Source organism: Pinus tabuliformis, chromosome 1_2, assembly GCF_031772625.1.
Source record: "Pinus tabuliformis cultivar Carrire ecotype Pingquan chromosome 1_2, CPIR1, whole genome shotgun sequence".
NCBI lineage: Eukaryota > Viridiplantae > Streptophyta > Pinopsida > Pinales > Pinaceae > Pinus > Pinus tabuliformis.
The window spans coordinates 971639898-971661369 of NC_142298.1; the positions used below are offsets into that span (position 1 = coordinate 971639898).

The 21472-nt window shown below is 38.7% G+C and overlaps 1 protein-coding gene across 1 annotated transcript in view; it reads right to left on the reverse strand.

Annotated features, from left to right (window-relative positions):
- The window catches only part of LOC149209230 (nuclear pore complex protein NUP93A-like), a 313625-nt gene that overhangs the window by 134826 nt on the left and 157327 nt on the right, over positions 1 to 21472 (reverse strand). The window contains exons 9-10 of the mRNA XM_089396318.1: positions 6239 to 6292; positions 5985 to 6068 (exon numbers count right to left, since the gene is read on the reverse strand). Of these exons, the coding sequence (XP_089252444.1) occupies positions 5985 to 6068; positions 6239 to 6292 (138 nt within the window). The remainder of the gene's footprint in view (positions 1 to 5984; positions 6069 to 6238; positions 6293 to 21472) is intronic.

The window sequence follows — 21472 nt, forward strand, 5'->3', positions numbered from 1 at the left end:
GCAAAGGTTATATCTAGTTCGATCTTGGAAGGAAGATAGGAAAAATGCAAACGAAGGTCATTAAGGGCTTCTCTCTAGCCCTAAGACACAAGGAAATTCAAGCGAAGGGAAGAATAAGGCCCTAAGAGGAAGATCGAAGTTCTCAAGTCTGGCTGCCGCAGTTGTTGAGCAAACAAAATTTCGGATCTGCAGTATGAGGTCGAAGTTCTTGCAGCAAGAGGCCGAGTTGGTGGTTTATCTTGATCTTGGAGGGTATTTGTCTGAGTCACAAGGTCTTGGTATTCGTCAATTGAGGGATCTATAAGAAGAGAAGAGATTTAAGGGTTTTCCCCTCAAGAGGAGGGGTTTTGGCCCTTGCTTGCAGCCTATATACTATGTCACTGTTCTTATTGTTTTGTTAGTTGTTTGATGTATCTCATGTTAGAATAATATAGAACAAAGCTAATAAGGAAAAAGGTATCACAAACAGTTATCAAGTTAAAGAGAATTAACATATTCATTGCCCTATTGAATTCTCAACTTGGTATCAAAGCTAAGGTTAGAAAAGGGCATCATGAAGATATCCTCTACAATGAAGAAGTTCATCTAGAAGTGTTCCAAGATAGCAAGCCATCTCAAGGAAAGTGTCAAGAAAGCATGGAGTCCCTTATTTTCTTCTAAGAAGGTATCAATCAAGGAAAAGGATGAAGGTCTCTTCTTGACTCTCTCTGGTACATTCCAAGATGAAGACATTTGGGTAATTGATAGTGGTGCATCAAGACACATGACTAGCCATTCCAAACTAGTGAAGACCTTATCAAAAGGAAAATCCACTTATTCAGTGGAACTTGGAGATAACAAGAGCTATCCCATAAAGGGTATTGGATCGACCTCTATAAAGCTGGAGAATGGAAGCAACATCCACCTCATCAACATTCTATTTGTTCCAGGTTTCCATAAGAACTTACTTTCCATTTCAAGCTTCGAAGATAAGGGTGATAGAGTAGCTTTAATTGATGGAAAGGTTGTTGTATGGAGTAAAGACTCAAGTATAGAACAAGCTAAAGTCATTGGCATTCGAGAAGGAAGACTTTACAAATTGATAACTCCTTTGGCCCAAGCCCTAGTTCACATTGAAATTAGCCAATGTGAACTCTGCATAGAAGATTTGGTCATCTACATTTCAAGATCCTTCCAACTCTATGGTCCATAGTAGATGGAATACCTGAACTGAAATAAGATCACGAAGAAGTATGTAAGGGATGTGCATTGGGTAACAATACCAAGAGACGATTTGGAAGCAGTGCTTCACGGTCAAAAGAAATCTTGGATCTCATTCACTCTGATGTATGTGGCCCTATGTCTCCTAAATCACTTGGAGGTCATCTCTATTATGTTACATTTATAGATGATCAGTAAAGAAAGACCTAGCTTTACTTAATGAAAACCAAGGACAGAGTATTTACAAAATTTCAAGAATTCAAAGCTAAAGTAGAGAACCTTACAGAAAGAAGAATCAAGTACTAAGATCTGATAATGGAGGAGAATATACATCCAAGGAGATTATAGCATTTTGTAAGGAGTCTGGAATTAAGAGGGAGTTCATAGTCCCATATAATCCCGAGCAAAATGGAGTTGCAGAACGGAAGAATCGATCCATTGAATAAAGTGCAAAAGCAATGTTACACGATCAAGATCTACCTAAGTTTCTATGGGGAGAAGCCACGAAGACAATTGTTTACATTCAAAATTGAAGTCCCCACAGGTTCCTAGACAACAAAACTCTAGAAGAAGTATTCACTGGAAAGAAGCCATTTGTGGATCATCTTTGAATCTTTGGTTGTCCCCCATATATCCACATACCAAAGGACAAAATAAAGAAGTTGGATCCATCAGGTATGAAGAGAATGTTTTTTGGGTACAGCAACTCATTGAAAGCCTATAGGATCTACATAAAAGAAGGACGTCACATAGAAGTCAGTCGAGATGTCATATTTGATGAAAGCATAGCATTCAAGAAATCAAAGGAACTTTTCGTAGACTTTGATGATTTAGAACTTTCGGTATTTAAGGAAGAAGTTGACAAGCGAGAAGAAGAATCACACCATGAAGAAGGATCCTTGAAACAAGGAAAAGACCTAATTGGTTGAAATCTACACTACTTGATGCAGAAGGTCATGGGAAAGAGAAAGGCTCATTTAGAGAGAGCAAGAAACCTAAGAGATATTTTGGGTATGCTGCATATATGACAAAATTAATAGAAGCAGAACCATCCACTTTTGAAGAGGCTGTAAATCATCAAGAATGGAAAGATGCCATGAATGAAGAGTATCAACATATAATGAAGAATTAAGTCTAGGAGGCCGTACCTAGGCCCGAAGACAAATCTGTGGTAACTTCCAAGTGGATCTATAAGATCAAACATGCGCCAAATGGAAGTATAGAAAAGTATAAGACAAGATTTGTGGCTTGGGGTTTCTCTCAACTAGAAGGCATTGACTACGAAGAGGCATTTGCTCAAACAGCAAGATATACAATGATTCGCTCATTAGTCTCTCTGGTTGCATCGATGGGATGGAACATCCATAAAATGGATGTCAAGACCTTTGTTGCACGAAACTTCTAGGAACCCAACATTTCAGGCCATACCCGTACCCGAAACTCCAAAACTTGGCTGAAACTCAACCGAAACTCCACCATCATGTAATCATCTATGATAGTTAATATAGATTTGTTTTTCTTTCTAAATTGTCATCTATGGGTCCTTTTCCCTTTTTTATTGCAAAGATAATGTGTTATTCACTTATTTATTTATTTATTTATATATATATATCTTTTTATACCTACATATATGACGTTTCGACCGGCGTTTCCAGTTTTGGGAGGTGACGTTTCTAAATGTACCCGTTTCGGAAACTCTGAAACATTTCAGCGTTTGTGCAACTTAGTTCAAGACTGCATTTCTGAATGACACAATAGATGAAGAAGTCTATATAGAGCAACCCTTGGGATTCGAAGTTCAAGGTAGGAAGGCATATGTTTGCAGATTGAAGAAAGCATTTTATGGCCTCAAGCAAGCACCTAGCGCATGGTATGAGAGAGTGGATGCATACCTACAAAGAATAGGCTTCACAAAAAGTTATGTTGATCCAAACCTTTATATCAAGGTTGTAGATGGAGAACCTGTAATCATTCTCCTGTATGTCAATGATCTTCTCTAGACAGATGTAGAAAGTCGAAATGAACAATGTAAGAGGCAACTAGCAGCAAAATTTGACATAAAGGATCTTGGGTTGATGCATTACTATTTGGGACTACAAGTCTGGCAAGGACCTGATGAAGTTTATTTGGATCAAGGAAAGTACGTGATCAAGATGTTGAAGAGGTTTGACATGATGAATTGCAAACCTATGACCACTCCGATGATCAAAAACTTGAAGAGACTAATAAGTTCTTAATCAAGCCCTATGGATCCTTCCAAGTATAGACAATTAATTGGCTCACTGATGTACTTGGTGAATACTCGACCAGAAATATGCTTTGCAGTAAATGTTCTTAGTCAATTCCAAGTGGTGTTGAACCATGAATATTGGATAGCAGCAAAACATATTCAGAGATATCTGCGAGGAACCATTCACTACTCCCTGAAGTATAATAGAAGGAATGATGTCCAACTGATTGAATATACAGATTTTGACTAGGGAGGCGCTGAGCAAGATGGAGGGAGCACTATAGGAGGATGTTTCAATTTGGAATCCTCCATTGTCTCATGGATGAGCAGAAAACAAGATACAGTTGCTTTCAGCGGTGCTGAGGCTGAGTATGTTGCAGCCTATGAAGTAAGCAGAGAAGCACTATGGCTAAGGAAGTTGCTATCTGACCTAGTTGAAGCACCGATGAACCCTACAGTGATACTTTGTGATAACACCAGTTGTATCTGCTTGTCTGAAGACTCAGTATTTCATGGAAAGACAAAAAATATAAACAAAAAGTATCATTATATTTGAGAGCTAGTACAATGAAAAATGCCCATTGGGGTTTTCAATTTATGAAAAATGCCAGCCGTAGCTACATAAATTTTCAACAAGTTGACCCTCCAGGTAGACAAGTTGGCCTGCTCAAAGGATGTGTCTCTTCATATGATCGAACAACTATACACTGCCACATATCCTCCATCGTTTGGCATCAATTTCGAACTCTTATGTGGTAAGATAATTTGGGTCTGTGGCACAAATCTGAGGCATGAAAAGGTGTATCTTCAGTGGCATCATCTATCTCTATAATGCAAGTTTCCAAGACATATTCTATCTCTGTAATGTGAAGTTCCTGTGGCATATTCCTCTCTATGATGTGAAGATTCCTGAGGCAGCAATGTGAAATATTATGAGGCATATATGCGAATTTTCTGAGGCAATAATAGCGGCATATCCGAGTTTTTCTGTGCACTGTTTCTTCTATGAATACAAGCTACCTGAGATACCATTACATCAGTATTTATGCGAGCTTCTATCTCTGTGTGACATGGCATTTAAGGACAGACATGTGGCATTTTTGTGACCAGACTTATTGATGGAGTCATAGCAGAATTTGGAGGGCTGACCTGGCACTAGGATCACTGGTTTGTTTGACTTGGATTTCTCTTGTTGATGAAGAAGCTATAAGGAAAGGATTGACGGGTTTTCCACTTGTGGGTTTTTCCCTGGCCTCTGGCCTAACTTCTGGTGTCTCTCACTTCTTGTGCATTATGATCTCTATATTTTGTTATTGTGTAATTGCTTGATGACATAACTAATCAAAGTAAATATTAAGAAAAATAATGCATCTCAGACTTTATGCTTCTGTGACTCATGATATATTGTTCAGATCTTCCGGAAAAATCACATTGAGAATAAAGGGTCGACGTGTTTCGAACCTAAAACTAGGTCCATCATCAGGACCAGGAAGATCTGAACAATAAAAAGAATGCATATCAGTCACAAGTAATTACCATGATAAGAAATTCTACATTGTATTTGAATTTCAACAAAATCAAAAAAATGCCTACCTGCAGTGTTCACAAGTTAAAATAAAGTATTTTCTACAATCTTATGAAATCAATATGTGCACGATTGATAATAGCCTCAGGATAAAATATAAATTGTCCACTAAGCATATGTGACAATGTTTCCTAATTATAGCAACCATAAAATGGTTATATCTGTATTGGGGAAAGAAGCAATAAAACATGTCTGAAGTGTTTAAAATTAAGATAGTGTTTTCTACAATCCTGATTGCCATCAATGCAGCCGAAAGTGTAAAACAAATCTAAGTATTTCATAAATTTTCAGAATTTTAAGACTCATCAAATTAGATTTTCAAGATGCTATAGACATATAAAAATAAAAGCACTGAACGAGCTCACACATCATCATGAGAATCAGAAATTGGAAGCATAGTTAATAAAATAATCATTGTAGTCCACATGTAAGTCCTCCCTAATCATATCTCATGATAGCATTAAAATGTGGTTCAAGGTCAACATTTCATTTCTTTAACTCTTCTATTTCTAATTTACTATTTCTTTTTGTTATTAGAGTGGTACCCATCATATATCACACAGATTATAACATAGGCCTTAGGTATCAATCTTGGATCTCCGTGTCCTTGAGCAAATAAAATAGGGGCAGGTGCCATGCTGATTGAAAATAACAGTTAGTATATCTGTCATGCTAAACGATGTTACAACATTATAGTACTATACAAATGAATATGCTAAGATAAACTTGCACCTGCTGAGAACTTCCATTTTTTATAAGGATAATAGTAATTGATGATTTGTCTGTAGATATCATGGATAAATAGATTTGTCCAAATTTCACATCCAGTAGTCGACAAATTCTAGGCAATGAATGGCAAACCATAAAGAACAAAATCTCCTACAAATTTCCATTACTCCCTGGATGTGTCGATCTTAAATCATATCATTCAGGGATAAATGTAACATTAGATTTAAACATATTGCACACCTGTTGCCATGTCGTGTCCACTGGAGGTTGTCTACGTCCGTCTTGTGCATCAAAGTCTAATACGCCATAATCTCTTAAACGAATCTAAAGTTACAAAGTTGAAAAAATGAGGCAATAAAAACAAAAGCACATGATTGCTTCACTCCAAGCATAACATCCACATAAAGAACTATATTTAATCAGCTCAAAAAATTTCAAATAGATGGTACTATAATCATTTGATAAAGGTCATTCAAAATTATGAATGTACAAACCCGCAAAAAGGCTCGAACCCGTTGCAGATTTCCAGTGGAACCTCCAAGAGCTGCCTGCAATACCAAATAAAAATGAAGAATACTAGAAAATCCACTTACACTCTTGCAGAAAAAAATTCTCACAATCTCGAGTAACTTTAACATGTCTGAGAATATAACACAAAGTCAATAAAAAATCACCAAACAAAGATGCTGTGAAATTCCTCAACTAAATCCATGTTAAAACCATGAATTTGCATAAACTAAATACATGTTCGAAACCATCAACAAACAAAGACTATGTCCCCAACTGAGCAGCTTAAGAAACTAGGACACCTCTATGAAGTCATTGGTGCCCGTAGCTATTGTTAAGATAGTTATCATTCTATAATTTATGGCAACACTGATTTATATAAAATGATAAATGATAAATTGACCATATATAAAATGGGAATCAAGGGATGTCATATGATAGTAGATGACATCAGTTACAACAAATGCATGAGCAATGTGTACATGTATGACAATGCATATCTACTATTTGAATTTTATTAACATTTTCTTAACTTGACAGCAATGCAGTCCTTGCGCCAACATTTTCCTCAACAACAACAAAATCCTGGTCAAACTAAGCCAGAAATAAGACTTGACCTGTTAATATTGAGTGCTCACAGAGAGCAAGCCGACGTGCCTCATAAACAGGATGGAATATACACTGATGGTTTAAAATCATCCAAGCCACAGCCTGAGCTGAGATGCAGACTTGTTTTTCTGTAGAAAGACCAGTGTTTACACCAATTAGATGTGTCGGGCACAAGCTCATTTGTAGGCTAAGTTTAGAAGAAAAATACAGCTACTCTGGCACTAATATTTTTTTCTTAAACCCTTCAGATGAGTGTTCTTTAGCCCCCTACCTGTATGTGATAGAAACTGACGTGCTAGGCAAACTCCTTGATGCTGCAAGATCACAAGGGTGACTGGGATGGATTATCATTCACAGACAGAGTACCGAATAATCATTTTTCTGCTGATTCTCTTGATCTATATACAGTTGTCTCTTAAGTCAGTTGGATCTGCCTTGAGCTGCCTAGACATGTTTTATGCCACTCCAGGTCCAAATATTAGCCACTAAAAGTCTGATTTCTGGCTGATTGGGTTGGATAGTTACTTCTTGATGGAAGCAGACTACCGATGTGCACATCATCAAATATTTCGCAGTTCTCTTTGGTATTAATGTTTTTCCTTGCTGATTTGTGAGATTCGTGCTTCCAAAAGTTGCAATGCAAGTTTCAGAGAAGGTACTTTAGGGACCTGCCACTTGTTGGCAAGCTTACTATCTCCAAGCAGGCCATGATTACGATGTCTCTTGTTGCTTTCCTTTTAGCACTCAACATAGTAGATTGGAAAAACTCAACAGAAATTTCCTTTGGTCCAGGTTTGGTGGTAGAAGGTCATCCCCACTGTCCCATGGTGAATCTCTACATTGCCCATGCAAGATGAAGACTTGCCATTCATTGATATTGTTCGGCAGGGTGCAAAGTTGCCTGCCAAATGGGTTGTACACTCTTTTCACTGTTCAGATAAGCCTTGCTTCTTGTTTGGCAAGGTGCAAAGTTGCCTGCCAAATCGGTTGTACACTCTTTTTAGATAAGCCCTGGAAGCAATCACTCCAGTTCAGATTTGAAAGTGGTAGTCCTTTCCTTGAAAATGGTGTTCACTGTTAACTTCACTTTCAGCTGTGGCCAGCTTTATAACGTAATCATTATCTCTAGGTTCCGCCAAGGCCAACCTTGTACATGTAACCTCGTAACCCTTCTTGGGGAAAATGACCTTGTTGACCACTACGTGTCAACTACCCATAGCAGTACACCCCCTTTTTTTGCAAAAGGGATAGCGCTTGATCAACGTGTCCATGCCATTCGACAGTCATCATCAGCCCGATCTTGTTATGTTGTAAACCCAGTCTGCATGTGTAAATTGTAAATAATCTTAGCAGATCTGAGTCATGTATGTAAATTGCCTAGGCAAACCTAATTTTCTAGTGATAATCTACATTCTGGAAGGGTTTTTGTCTCACGGATCCATGATCGGCAGAGTTTTCCTTCAGCGTAACCCCAAAGCCGGAATGGAAATTGTCAATAGAATCTTAGGGGAATCCTAGTGTGCTTCGAGTCTATGTAAAAGTAATTTGGAAATAACCCTAATTATTCGGTTAGGTTACTACAACTTACTTGATCTGCTAGATTATATTTGTCGCAGAACTGGGTGGTCTATGAGGGTCTATGTCAAATGGGTTTTCCCCCTTGAGATGTAAAATTGTAAAAGTCATGATGTAAAGTGTCTTGAGGGTTAGAAAATGTTTTATCCCCTCATAAGTCCCAAGTCCTAGGTCCTAGGTGATTTTTCTAAAAGCTAAGTTCGAGGATCCAAAAATAAAAGAAAAATAAAATAATAAAATTTAAAAATAAATTAATAATAATAAAATAAAATTTAAAAATAAATTAAAAAATTAAAAAGAAAATGAAAAAAATAAAATAAAATAATAATAAGTAAAAAGTTTTGAGAAAATAAATGCAAAATTTAATTTTTTAATATATTAAAATGTATTTAAAAAATTCGACGGATGAGATTAAAAGGGATTTTGATCCTCATCGACGATCGAGATCATTTTGACATGGATCACTCGAACTCGCTGTTGGGAAATTTTCCTTTAAATAGAGTGTCAGGGGTCATTTGAGATCAGATTGGATCTTAGAGTCTGGTGCTAAAGAAAGCTCTCTTGTAGTCATTTTTTGTGCAATAAAGAAAGACTTTGGGGTCGAAAATTTTGCTGGGGTTACTCTTCTAGAAATGTTGTAAGATGTTTTATTTTCTACATAATTTTATTTTCAGCCATTGATGATAGCTTGATGAAGATTGATTTAGGCACAGGTATCTTGTCTGATCTCTGGGGTTTGAATGAGTTTAGATTCTGAAATATAATGGCAGATATCTCCATTTGATCTAGATTTCACTATTGTTTTCTCTCTCTATGTTAATGGTTGATTTTAAGTTGTGCAGGAAATCTTTTTTTTTAGATTACCGGGCGTTCGGGGAAGTTCTCGGCTGAACTAGCCAACACCCGGATTGCGTTTTCTGAAAGAGCCCAGCCAGTTTTGACCCCGAGCTTATCATTTCAAATTTTCTTATGAATGCAAGAAGGGTTTTCTGAAGTATCTCACATTAAGTTTAAAATTTTGAAGATATTACTGTGAATTATCGACAAATCTAACTGCTTAAGAGTCGAAAATCTATAAATATTGTAAATTTTTAACTGGTTTTAGGGTTTTTAGGTTTGTTTCTTTCACATTTTACTTCTTGGTGTTCTGTTTTTGCCATTGCAGATTGCAAGTACAGATCTTAAAAAAATTCCGGGGTTTTCATTAGACAATTCTGAATGTAGGGCAATTTAAAATTTACTGGAGAATTTGCAGGTTCTGTTGACACCTAATCCTCTGCGATTGGGTGAATTTGGAATGTGAACAGTCATCAGAAGATGAACTGAGCAGTCACATTCTTTGTATATAACAATAGCTACCTAATGAAATAAATCGAATCAGTTTTCTGCCAAACTGGAGTTACTCCTGGCCTGACAGGTTCGAGGGTTTTTCCAGGCTTTCTGTTTGCTACCTGGGATTTCATTTTGACAAAAAATTTCGAAATTATTTTTACGTTGTGGCATCCTAGAATTTCTGGGCTGCCAGTTTCAGTTTCTCTGCTACCCGGGGTTTCATTTTTGCAAGAAAAATTTTCGAATTTTTTTAAAAACCCTTGCCAGTATCGCTGCCCTGGACCTTGGACCTACACGTATTCTTTTCACGCAAACTTGCAGTCAGCAACAAGACGCGTTTTCTCTCCCCATTCTCATGTAGCTCCCTTCCCTTCATCGTTGTTCCATTCCACTCCATTTTAGTATTAACTCTCCTCGCTGCCCACGTTGTTGCTGCTTCATCGCAGCTTCAGGCTACCTCTTCCATGTTCAACCTGCAATCAATATTTTCCTCACACTGCGTTTCACTCCTACGCAGCCTCTGTCTGCCCGTCGAGCTGCCTTCTCCTCACTCATTTCTCACACGTTGTTTGCCTGATCTCTATCCGATCCCATCCTCGTCGCTTCTCCATTTGCCCTCATCCTTCATGTGTTCAATCTTTTGTTCTGCTTTGCGCGCTAACAATCCATCGAAGCCTCAATTTCTCATCCATGTCCACGCCACTGCCCAAAGTCTTCCATTTCCAGCAGCTGTTGCTTCACGCTGCCTCATCCCCTCCGTCGTCCAGTTGCTCAGTCTCCTCACGCAGTGGTCGTCCTGCATACAAAGTGAAATACGACTTCTTTTGGTTTATTTGTATAGTTAGGGTTGGTCATATGTGTGTTTTAATTTTTCATTTGTATTTTTCATTACATCCGTTCATGTATATATTTCCCTAGGATTCAAGTCGGTGTATTTTTATTTCTTTATATAGTTAGCATAATTAATTTTTAGAATTAAATTTTAGTTTAGAATAAAATTTTAGTTAGATTTATTTTATTTTAAGCTTTGTTATTTTAATTTTAAATCTAGAATTTTATATCATGAAAAATAATAATAATAATAATAAATAAATAATAAATATAAAAATCATAAAAAGTTTTAGATTTTCATTTTTTGTTTTTAGGATTTAAATTTTTTTAATAATTTTAAATTTCCTTTAGTTTAGATTTAAATTAGTTTTGCTTAGAATTTTATAAAAAAATATATAAAAGATATAAACAAAAATATATATATATATATATATATGAAAAAATACTAATTTAAAATCAGAAATTCCTTTTAAAGTCTTTTTTCTGTTGTGGTATAGCTAAATGCACGTAAATGTTTATTTAAAGTTAGCTATGTGAAAGTGGTAATTGGTCAGCATTTAAATTTTATGATCATTTAAAGCATTTAATTTTTCTTGAAGTTTAAGTATATCTTGCATTGCTTGGGTTTGATGATAAATGATTGTTTTACAAGGTTCATATTTTCTGCAACATCTAATAAATAATCATTTAATCATTAACTCCATAAGGCACTAGTTCATTAATTCCTAAAATCAATCAAGTGCTTCTTTCCCCTTGTTGTGTCTCCCAACCCAACAAGTCCACACTCGGTCTTCCTTTATCCCATAGGGTCTATCCCCTTAGCCTCGGGAGACTGCCTAAACGGAGAGATTGGGGATCAGGGTGACAACCCCCAGTCTGAGCGTTGTCGTGACAATCTGTGCGACAACAGACCTACTTGTAAGCTGTGCAAAAATACCAACTCTCATTTGTAATTCATCATTCAAGTTATTTTATTTTCATCGTTTATCAAAGTGATTTGCCTAAGTCTACCCTCCGCTGTTGCACTGTGGATTTCTCTATTTCTTCCACACTTGTACTTCAGTTATTTCTCTTTATTTCAGAATTACAGTTCGTGTTGGTTCCATCTGATTTTTTTCCTTGTGAATCTCAACATGCTATTATAGAGTGTTTGAACTTCACTCAATTCAGCAGCTGATCCAAATAGTTTCAGCTAGTGGCATCGCTTAAGGGCTGCAAAACCAGGCATTTTTTATCATCTCTTTGTAGAGTTTCCTCTATTTTCAATAATGCTTCAAGGATCACTTCAACAACTAATCGGAATATATTTGGTTAGTGGCACTGCTATAGGTTTCTTTGCAATCACAAAATAAGAGATTTTGAATCATCTCTTTTCCTATGGTTCCCTGGGATTTGTCCAAGGGTTTAAATCACCTTCAAAAGTAGTGCAATTTTTGTGGGGTTAATATGGTTTAAACCCTCCTTCAAGGTTACTGCAGTTTTTCTAGCATTTTATGCTGTTAAAACCCTCCTTTGAGGCAAATGCTCTAATCATTCCCTTGCTCTACAATGAGAGGTGGTGTATTGTAATGTTTCTTTTCGGAAGAAGTTGGTACCATACTTTCTCTTGGGCCTACACAGGTTGTTACGACACAATCTCAAGCCCAAAGATGAAAAGTCCTACCACCTAGATGGAGACATGTTAAACTAGGAGGATGCCCATTGTCACCTCACCATCACTCCTTGGCGCCTTAGACAAAGGTACCCCTAAGTCAAGGGTGGCTTCCCTGTGATTGCTACATCACTTTGTGTAGTATGGAGTGGGAGTAAATGAAGAATAAAAACAAATACAACAAAAAGATAAAGGAAAGTTTTCAAAAGATGGCAAAGTTTCTTATATATATATATATATATAGCAAAAGTGCAGATAACCAAAATAGCACCAAGTACAACCCATCTCTAAACCAAAAATACATCAACAAAGAGGCTCTAGATGGCTTCTAGAGCAAGGTTACTTGGGAGCAAGAGCGGGCAGCAACATTTTCAAAAGCTCTTGAGTATGGAGCAAATTTTTATATAATATATATTTTGATGCATAGATGTCAACAAAAGCATGTAGAATGATGAATTAGATATAAAAAGCATAAAAACATGGATAAAACCATATAACATCAATCATCTAGAAGTTATAATCTTCATCAACCACATCCACAAGTTACAAGTTCTCATTTATATAGAATGTAAGGGTGCACATAACCAAAATAGCATCATATGCAATCCATCTCTGAATGGAAAATACATCAACAAATAGGCTCTAGATGGCCTCTCGCATCCAAAAAAATCATGCTACAACATATAGCTACATATCATCAAAATCATTGCATATCTTGGAATCTATGTCAATAATATCACCCTCTAAGCAAAGAACATAAGATAGAAAAAATGTAGCATGTCAATTCAAGATTTTGTTTGAGTGATGGGTACATTTTTAGGAGTGTCATGATAGAGGAGTTTGCTGATTTGGGGTAGCATCGGATGTGCTCTAGCCATGAAAATTGGTGCAGAGGCTAAAGCACATGAGATCTCCAAGACCCGAAAAGGGTTTGGGCAGATTCTAATCGGTTTGGGAGATATTAAAATAATTAATATTTTTAATGGAGTTCCTAAGTCTAAACTTAGGAAAAATAAAATATTAATGGATACTAATATAAAACTGGATTAGACGGTTCCAAAAGCCATGGATCAAGCCAAATCTAAACTTAGTTGTTGATTAGAGATTTAATCTCGGTCATTAATGGACCAACGAAAAAAGTATAAGAGGAGGCTTGAGGATCAGTTGGAGAAGACACCAGAGTGATAAATCATTCTATTCTCTAGAGTGGGGTTTGCTAGGAGAGATAGAATCAGTGATCAGCAGAGAGGGGCAGTGAATACATAGCAAAGAGGCAGAGTTGGTACCAGAGAGACAGCGCAGAGCCGAGAGAGGTTGACGCAGTGGCAGTTGGAGACTACGCAAAGGCCATTGGGAGTTGTGCAGAGCCAGGAGAGGGCAACGTGGGTGACGCAGAGGGTCTAAGCGTTGACGCAGAGGCCAGCAGAGCTGACGCAGGGCCAAGAGGCAGCGTTGGGAAGATTTTTGTGGGGCAGACTGGGTGTTGGTGAGCCAGGACGGGTGACGCAGTCCCTATCAGAGTGACGCAAAGCAGTGGAAGCTGCAATTGTTGTGGGATCATTCATTTGTTGATTGATTAGCCAGGATATCTATCTCCAAGGAGAGGCACTACTACTGAGGGAATTCTCTGTTGGGTGGGCCATTTCTGGCACCCAACTTGTATTCTGAAAACTGCACAATAATAAAACCCTCTGAATAGCTGCACCAGTTTTCCCGCATTGGGATTTTTGAGGGACATTGGTCCAAAAATAACGGTGTCACTTGTGTGCTTGTTTTTTTTCAATTGATGATTTGTAGATGTTGATATTGTACTTGTGTTTATTTTCAGTATTTACATGGTAAATAACTTGTTAAGTAATTAACAAGTAGGAAGAAATAAACCAGATAGTACGAGAAGAATTTCTAACGGGTTAAACTTAGAAATTCCAGCATGGTATCAGAGCGTGGTTGCAGAGCACAAGATAACTGAAGGCATCAGCTAGCAGAGCAGTAGCAGCAGATTCAATTGTCCCGAGTGACAGAGTTGATCCGTGCAAAAGGTGACAGAGGAAGGAGTGTCACAGAGAGACTGCATCATCATTCTACGCCAGAGAAAGGCAATGCAGAGGCTAAGGGTGGCAGAATCAGGCTCACGCAAAGGCTAGGAGGGCTGACGCAATTGACAAGGGGAGCTGATTTGTCAGTTTCAGAATTGCGCAGAGCCAAGTAGCTCAATCCTTCAATTGCTAGGGTATAGGAGGCTGCGGGTAATTTGCGGAGTGAAGCTGGTGGGGTACTATACAATACCTAACAGGGCAAGACCAAGGAGGAGGGATTTCTAGAAGGGAAATTGAGACTTATAGGGAGTCGAACAAAGGACTTCTAGGAGGGAAGTAGAGAGACTCGGAGGAGTCGAAAGAAGAGCAGCATAATGGCCGTGAATGGACTGAGAGATAATGATAGGTTGGACGGAGCATCCAACTTCGTGGTCTGGAAGGCCAGGATCTTGTCCATTCTAGACAAATATCACATCAAGGACTTCACCTTGAGAACAATAGCGATCCCAGTGGACCCAGCTGAAAATCAGAAGTACGAGGAGGTGATGTCCAGGACGAAGTGCATCATCCTTGATGGCGTCAAGAATCATGTGGTGCTGCATATTGCTGAGAAGGACACGACAAATGAGATGTGGGATGCCCTAAAGAAATTGTACCAGCATACTTCCATGAAGAGGAAGATGTTGCTTGTAAATCAGTTGCGGTCATACCAGATGCAGAAGGGAGAGCAGATAGATGTCTTCCTCGGTCGATTGAAGGAGATCCATGACCAGCTAACTTCCACAGGGGCCACGCCGGATCAGGAATTGACGATGAGGACTGCATTGAATGCAGTCTCAGAGGATTGGGAGGTATTTGTCCAAAGCATACTGGGCAGGACGAGCCTTCCAGATTGGGAGGAACTTTGGGCAGCTCTTTGTCAAGAAGAGATTAGGGGAGTGACCAAGGCGAGGAATAGTGGCAAAGGGGTCAAAATCAAGGAGGAAGTAGAAGATTCGGCTCTATCATCTGCGGGAAAGCAGGAGAAGAGAAAGAAGAAGGACCTCTCTAAGGTCAAGTGCTTTCATTGTGGGGAACTGGGTCATTTTGCGAACCAGTGTCATAGGAAGAAGAGAAAGGGAGAGACTTCTAAGACCAAGGCAGCACCAACAAGGGTAGAGAAAGAAGTCGAGGAGGAGGATGATTGTGCCATGAGTGCTCATGTGCCACTTGAGAAGAAGTGAGGAGACATCGAGCTGTAGTCAGACAGACTACAGGCAATGAGGGGCAGGATCCTTGAGGTACCCAACCTCTTGGATTATACCCTGCTACGAGAGCCCCGAAGAGGAGTAGCAGGACTGGCGAATGTCGATAGAGATGGATGCGGATGGAGCGGCAGAGAGTGCTACAGTGCAGGAGTCCCGAGACAGCGCGAGGCAAGCAGGCTGCAACAGTGCAAGAGGCATGGGAATGTTGTACCAGTCCAAGATGGCACAGAGAGGTGTGCAACAGAGTGAGATGTAGGGAGTTGTTGGAGCATCGCAGAGGTCTGTACAGGGAGCACTTGTTAGCGACAAAGGTAGCTTCAACATCGAGAGTGTCTCTAGCTTGACAGGGATGTCAAAGTTGGGTGGATCAGTTACTTACTTCTCAGTAACTGAGTTGCAATGCAGCAGTTAGCAGTGGCAATCTTATGGGCAGCACAATGCAGCATGATGAGAGGGGGATGCAATGCAGATGTAGTGTTGGGAGGATGGACTAGCAGCAGCACAGATGCAGAGGGAGTTGTCGTACAGATTTAGCAATGGCAGTGGCAGGGCCATGGGCAACAGTATAGGATGCAGCAGTGCAGAGCTTGTTGGGCGGGGAGGCCTAGCATCAGCACAGGGACCGGTGCTGGATAATCAAGGTGATACTCAGTGAGGAGTATTACTAGAGCACAGTCCTCGCTAAGAGGGAGTGTTGATTTGGGGTAGCATCGAATGTGCTCTAGCCATGAAAATTTGTGGAGAGGCTAAAGCACATGAGATCTCCAAGGCCTAGAAAGGGTTTGGGCAGATTCTAACCGGTTTGGGAGATATTAAAATAATTAATATTTTTAATGGAGTTCCTAAGTCTAAACTTAGGAAAAATAAAATATTAATGGGTATTAATATAAAACTGGGTTAGAAGGTTCCAAAAGTCATGGATCAAGCCAAATCTAATCTTAGTCGTTGATTAGATATTTAATCGCGGTCGTTGATGGACCAACGAGAAAAGTATAAGAGGAGGCTTAAGGGTCAGTTGCAGAAGACACCATAGTGATCAGTCATTCTATTCTCTAGAGCAGGGTTTGCTAAAAGAGATAGAATCAGTGATTAGCAGCAAGGCGCAGTGAATACAGAGCAGAGAGGCAGAGTTGGTACTAGAGAGACAGCGCAGAGCCGAGAGAGGTTGATGTAGAGGCAGTTGGAGGCTACGCAGAGGCAGTTGGGAGCTGCGCAAAGCCAGGAGAGACTAGTGTGGGTGACACAGAGGCTTTAGTAGCTGTGCAGAGGCTAGCAGAGCTGACGTAGGGCCAAGAGGCAAACTAGGTGCTGGTGAACCAAGAAGGGTAACGCAATCCCTATCAGAGTGATGCAAAGTAGTGAAAGCTGCAATTGTTGTTGTGGGATCGTTCATCCAGTGATTGATCAGCCGGAATATCTGTCTCTGAGGAGAGGTATACTGCCGAGGGCATTCTCTATTGGCTTGGCCATTTCTAGCACCCAAGTTGTATTCTGAAAACTGCATAATAATAAAACCCTCTGAAGTTGTACCGGTTTTCCGGTGGGTTTTTCCAGGGACATTGTTCCAAAAATAACGGTGTCACTTGTGTGCTTGTTTTCTTTCAGTTGATGATCTGTAGATGTTGATATTGTACTAGTATTTACATGGTAAATAACTTGTTAAGTAATTAAACAAGTAGGAAGAAATAAACCAGATAGTACTGGGAGGAATTTCTAATGGGTTAAACTTAGAAATTCCAACAGAGTTTGACAACCAATGTCACTAACATCAACATACATAGAGGGCTTGGAGCTTTTGATTAAATATGAGTCCCATACCCTAGTACATAACAACATCCAATGGAAACATTGCAATCCCCCCAATCCTGAAAAACTAACAAGTTTGATGGTTTTTGAGTGAGATGGTTTTTGAGTGAGATCTAAAATTCTACTTTCTCCATATGAAATACAATCAGATTGAAACCACTCTCAAAGATCCTAAGCCATTTCATGGTAATGTTAAAAATTTAAGTAAAAGGATGAAAATGAAAGATAAAGGAGAATTTCATATCTATGGCCATAGGCTTGAATATAAAGTTGTTCTACTCAAGAAATCTTGTTTCTTTGAAAAAAAATGTGTTTGGAATATCTTTGTGACAAAAAATTTGTGAAAAAACCAAGGAGCGAATTTTCTTTTGCGACAGAGCACTTCGGGAGAGATTCAAGGGGAGGGAGGGGGGGCGGCACCTCCCCGAAAACCATGTTCTAGAGTTAAAAAAATAAAAATAAAAATAAAATATATATATATATATATATATATATATATATATATAAAAAAAAAAAATCAAGCTACAATATATACCTGCATATCATCAAAATCATTGCCTATATTCGGATCCTCATAATCAATATCACCTTCTAAGCATTAAAATAAGATAGAAAAAGCTTAACATGCCAACTTGAGATTTTGTTTGAGTGATAGGTACAATTTTTAGCAAGGTCATGACAAAGGCGTACATAAAGAGCTCAGTGCTCTTGATTAAACGTTAGTTCCATACCCTAAAATTGAATGAGGATGGAACCACTCTTAAGCATCTTGAAACAATTAATGATAACATTAAAAATTTAAGTAGAAGTGACATTTTCCTTAGGAAATTTAACATTATTATTAATTGCATAGCATTTGTAGGGCAGTACAATCAAATACTAGACTGCCCCAGTCATAAATTATTGCTTTTAAAAAAATAGCATTCAAAGCAATATTATCATAACCGAATCAGTCATCAAAACAGTAAATTCCCCCAAATCAGGAACCTGTCAAAACTGGACCAGAACTAGTAAAATAACTAAACCAAAAAGCTAGTCAACCAAAAATACATAAAAATTCAAATTTTAAAGAAAAGCATATATTTTTCTTGTGCATCCATATAAATCCAAACCATTTATAAAAAAAAATATGAAAAAATTCTCATTTATATATCGAGATTGCATAATTACCAAATAGCATTTAGTGCAATACACTCTAAACCAAAATACATCAAGTAAATTTCCTTTAAAGTTCAAAAATAAGCATAGTACATGTTGCTGCAAAATCTAGCAAGCCTCAAAGAGGGGTACCCTTCAAGGCTAACACTAAACCAAGTGACAACATCGAGGTGATGGCCCACTATCACCAAATCCAAAACCCCCTACTCTTTACATATTTAATCGATGCGAGTCTCGGTATGTGAGAACGTCAACTAATAGATATTCTAGGTTTAGAATACAAGGTTACACAACGAGGCCCTCTACAAGAAAGTCATAATTTAGGCTCAAGGCTCCAATAGGAGGCAATTCGCTTTCTTGATAGAGGCCTATTGGATGAGACACAAGACATAGGGCTTGATTGATAGGTTGAGTGTTAGAGTGGCCAAAGGTCAAGGTAAGGAGAAAGGGTTTCCAACAATGATTATCAGCAAGATCAAGGCACTTGAAAACCTAAAATAAGCCCCCAAGTTGAAGATAAATCCAAACTACAGTTAGCTTAAGGGCAATAATAAGGGCAAAGAAATTCATGGACGAAATTGAAGTGAATACCTATCAAAAGAAGGGATTTTGTGGCAACCACTCTCCTCTTGGCATTTAGACTCTCTAACTCCAGAAATTCCTCTACCCTAGGAATCTGCACCAAGCCCTAGTTTGGGCACTTGGCCTTAACAAGGCTAAATTAAAGAAACGAATGAGGAAATTTATGGATAAAAGTTAAAGCAATCATCAACAAAGGATGGACAGTGACTTATTCCTGGGCGGATGGAATCTACGAGTTGATTAAATGACCAAAAGGTTTCGAAGGAGGAAGGATAGATGACGCCCTAGCATCAAAAACCCTAACAATTACCTGTGTAATGAATCAAGGAGTTTCATGGGAGAGCAAATCAAAGATCACCACTAAGATTATAATTAACATGTTATTAAATGAGTAATGCATACAATAATGATATCTAGATACTTTTCAATTGATTTTCAACAAATTAGGGCACAATAGCAAATTGTAGATTCAATATATTCCATACATTAGACATAAAGAAAATAATATTCAAAAAACAATAAGCTCACTTACAAGATAACATGCAAAGATATCCTTCCATTGATCCAAGACAATAGCTCCAAAGACAAACAATTTTCTCCAAATAACAAAATGCATTCATAGGTCCAATCTCTACCACAAGAAAAGAGGGTCAAAATTTTCTAATGAGAGGCCAAACTTTCCAAGTTGTGATGATGAGTTGATACAAATGATCTCTACTCTATTTATACTAGGAGTCACAAGATCTATTTTAGCTTAAAACCCCATAAAATCATAAAATAATGTGCAACAACAAGTTAGGTCACAAGACGACCTAATAGCCAATGATAAAACATAACAAATCTCCCATGTGTGAGTCGTATCAAAGAGAATGTTGACATAATCCATGCATAGGCCCTTCAAGGGCATGCATTGAGGGCTAGGGGTGCCATGTGATGTGTAGAAACCCTCTAAAATCATCTCCTAAGGGTTCGCACTTAGGTCTATGCCAATCTCCGTCTATGGTTCCTAGTTTTGATTTTGGTGCACAAAAGCGGTCTCATGGGTCTCCAGCTTGTCAAAATGCTTGTCTCTACTCCAATGTTGAGGGCTCTCAATGTGGTACTAGCCTTCCCATGTCTCAAGGTGTGAGACCATCCTCCTCTAGGCCTTGGATCAGCTGTCGATCCATCATGAAGTGCTAAGCAAGACGGCGGCATAATAGGTCCAGGTGCATCATCCCATAAAAGTCATGAATGTAGGGCAAGTGCTAGAGTGTAGTGGGTGTTAGAGGTCCCCATGGATATATGTGATGCTCGATTGTTGCTTGGAGACCCATGGCTCTCAATGCTCCACCTGTGAGTATCAATACATTTCTCTAAAGGATTTGAGTCCCAGTTAAGTTGCCCAAGCCATGGTTGTGCAATAGCCTGGGAGTTACACAAAATATACAGTGCTACCAACAACATCATTAAGTACATTTAATCATTTTTTCCTCTATGTGAATCAATCTTGCAAGTAATGGGCAAATTGGCACTTCAAATAAGGCTTCCCTTCCACAATTTAGGCTTTGAACTCGTAATAGTGTTACCTCCATGGATAGGAGTCACTAATAGACCACCTTACTAGGTGTTTCCAGCCCCCAAGCAGAAGTGACAAGTCCTTGGTCCACCTTTTAATCGATACGTGTCATGTGAATAATGTCGGAATGGAGGGGAGAAGACTTCATGGCCAAGTGCCATGGTTAAAGGGACCACCTATGATGGACTCCTCATCCTGAGTGTATAGATGTGGGGAGGGAGCAATTGTGGATGCATGAGCTACCAACTCACCCTTTGTTTTTCCATCCCTCTTGTGTGCCTTTTACTTTTTCTTGATTTTTCTTTATATTACTGCTCGTAGCTCAAAGGAATACAGCGTGCTTTGTATGACGTATAGCAATTATTACCCCCTTAATGTTGAAGCAGCTCATTGCCCACTAGAGGTTGGGACATGCAACGATTCCTTCTCATAATACGAAGAGCAACATATGCTCACGAACCAGGTGGTGGAAATAATGAGTCAGGTAGAGCTCATGCTAGGCATTTGCCAGCGTGCTGATGTTTATGTGCCAACCATCTTTTTCATTTTGATCTTCCTTAGTTTTTATTTGTGGCCATCATATGCTTTTTCTTCTTCTTTTAGCTACATCAACCTCCTAAGGCCAAGCTTCGAGCCCTACCCAAGTATGAGGATGTATGGTGCCAAATCCTAGAGAACCAATGGTCAATTGAACCTGAAAAAGCGAGGTGGAATATAAGGCTCGTAATGTAAGATGGAAAGTGGTAAGTACAGAGTAGGGAGAGATGGGACTATGCTATCTCAACCAGGGTCTCCCAAGTAGTGCCCTCCTATACCAATTGGGCCATGAGGGGAGG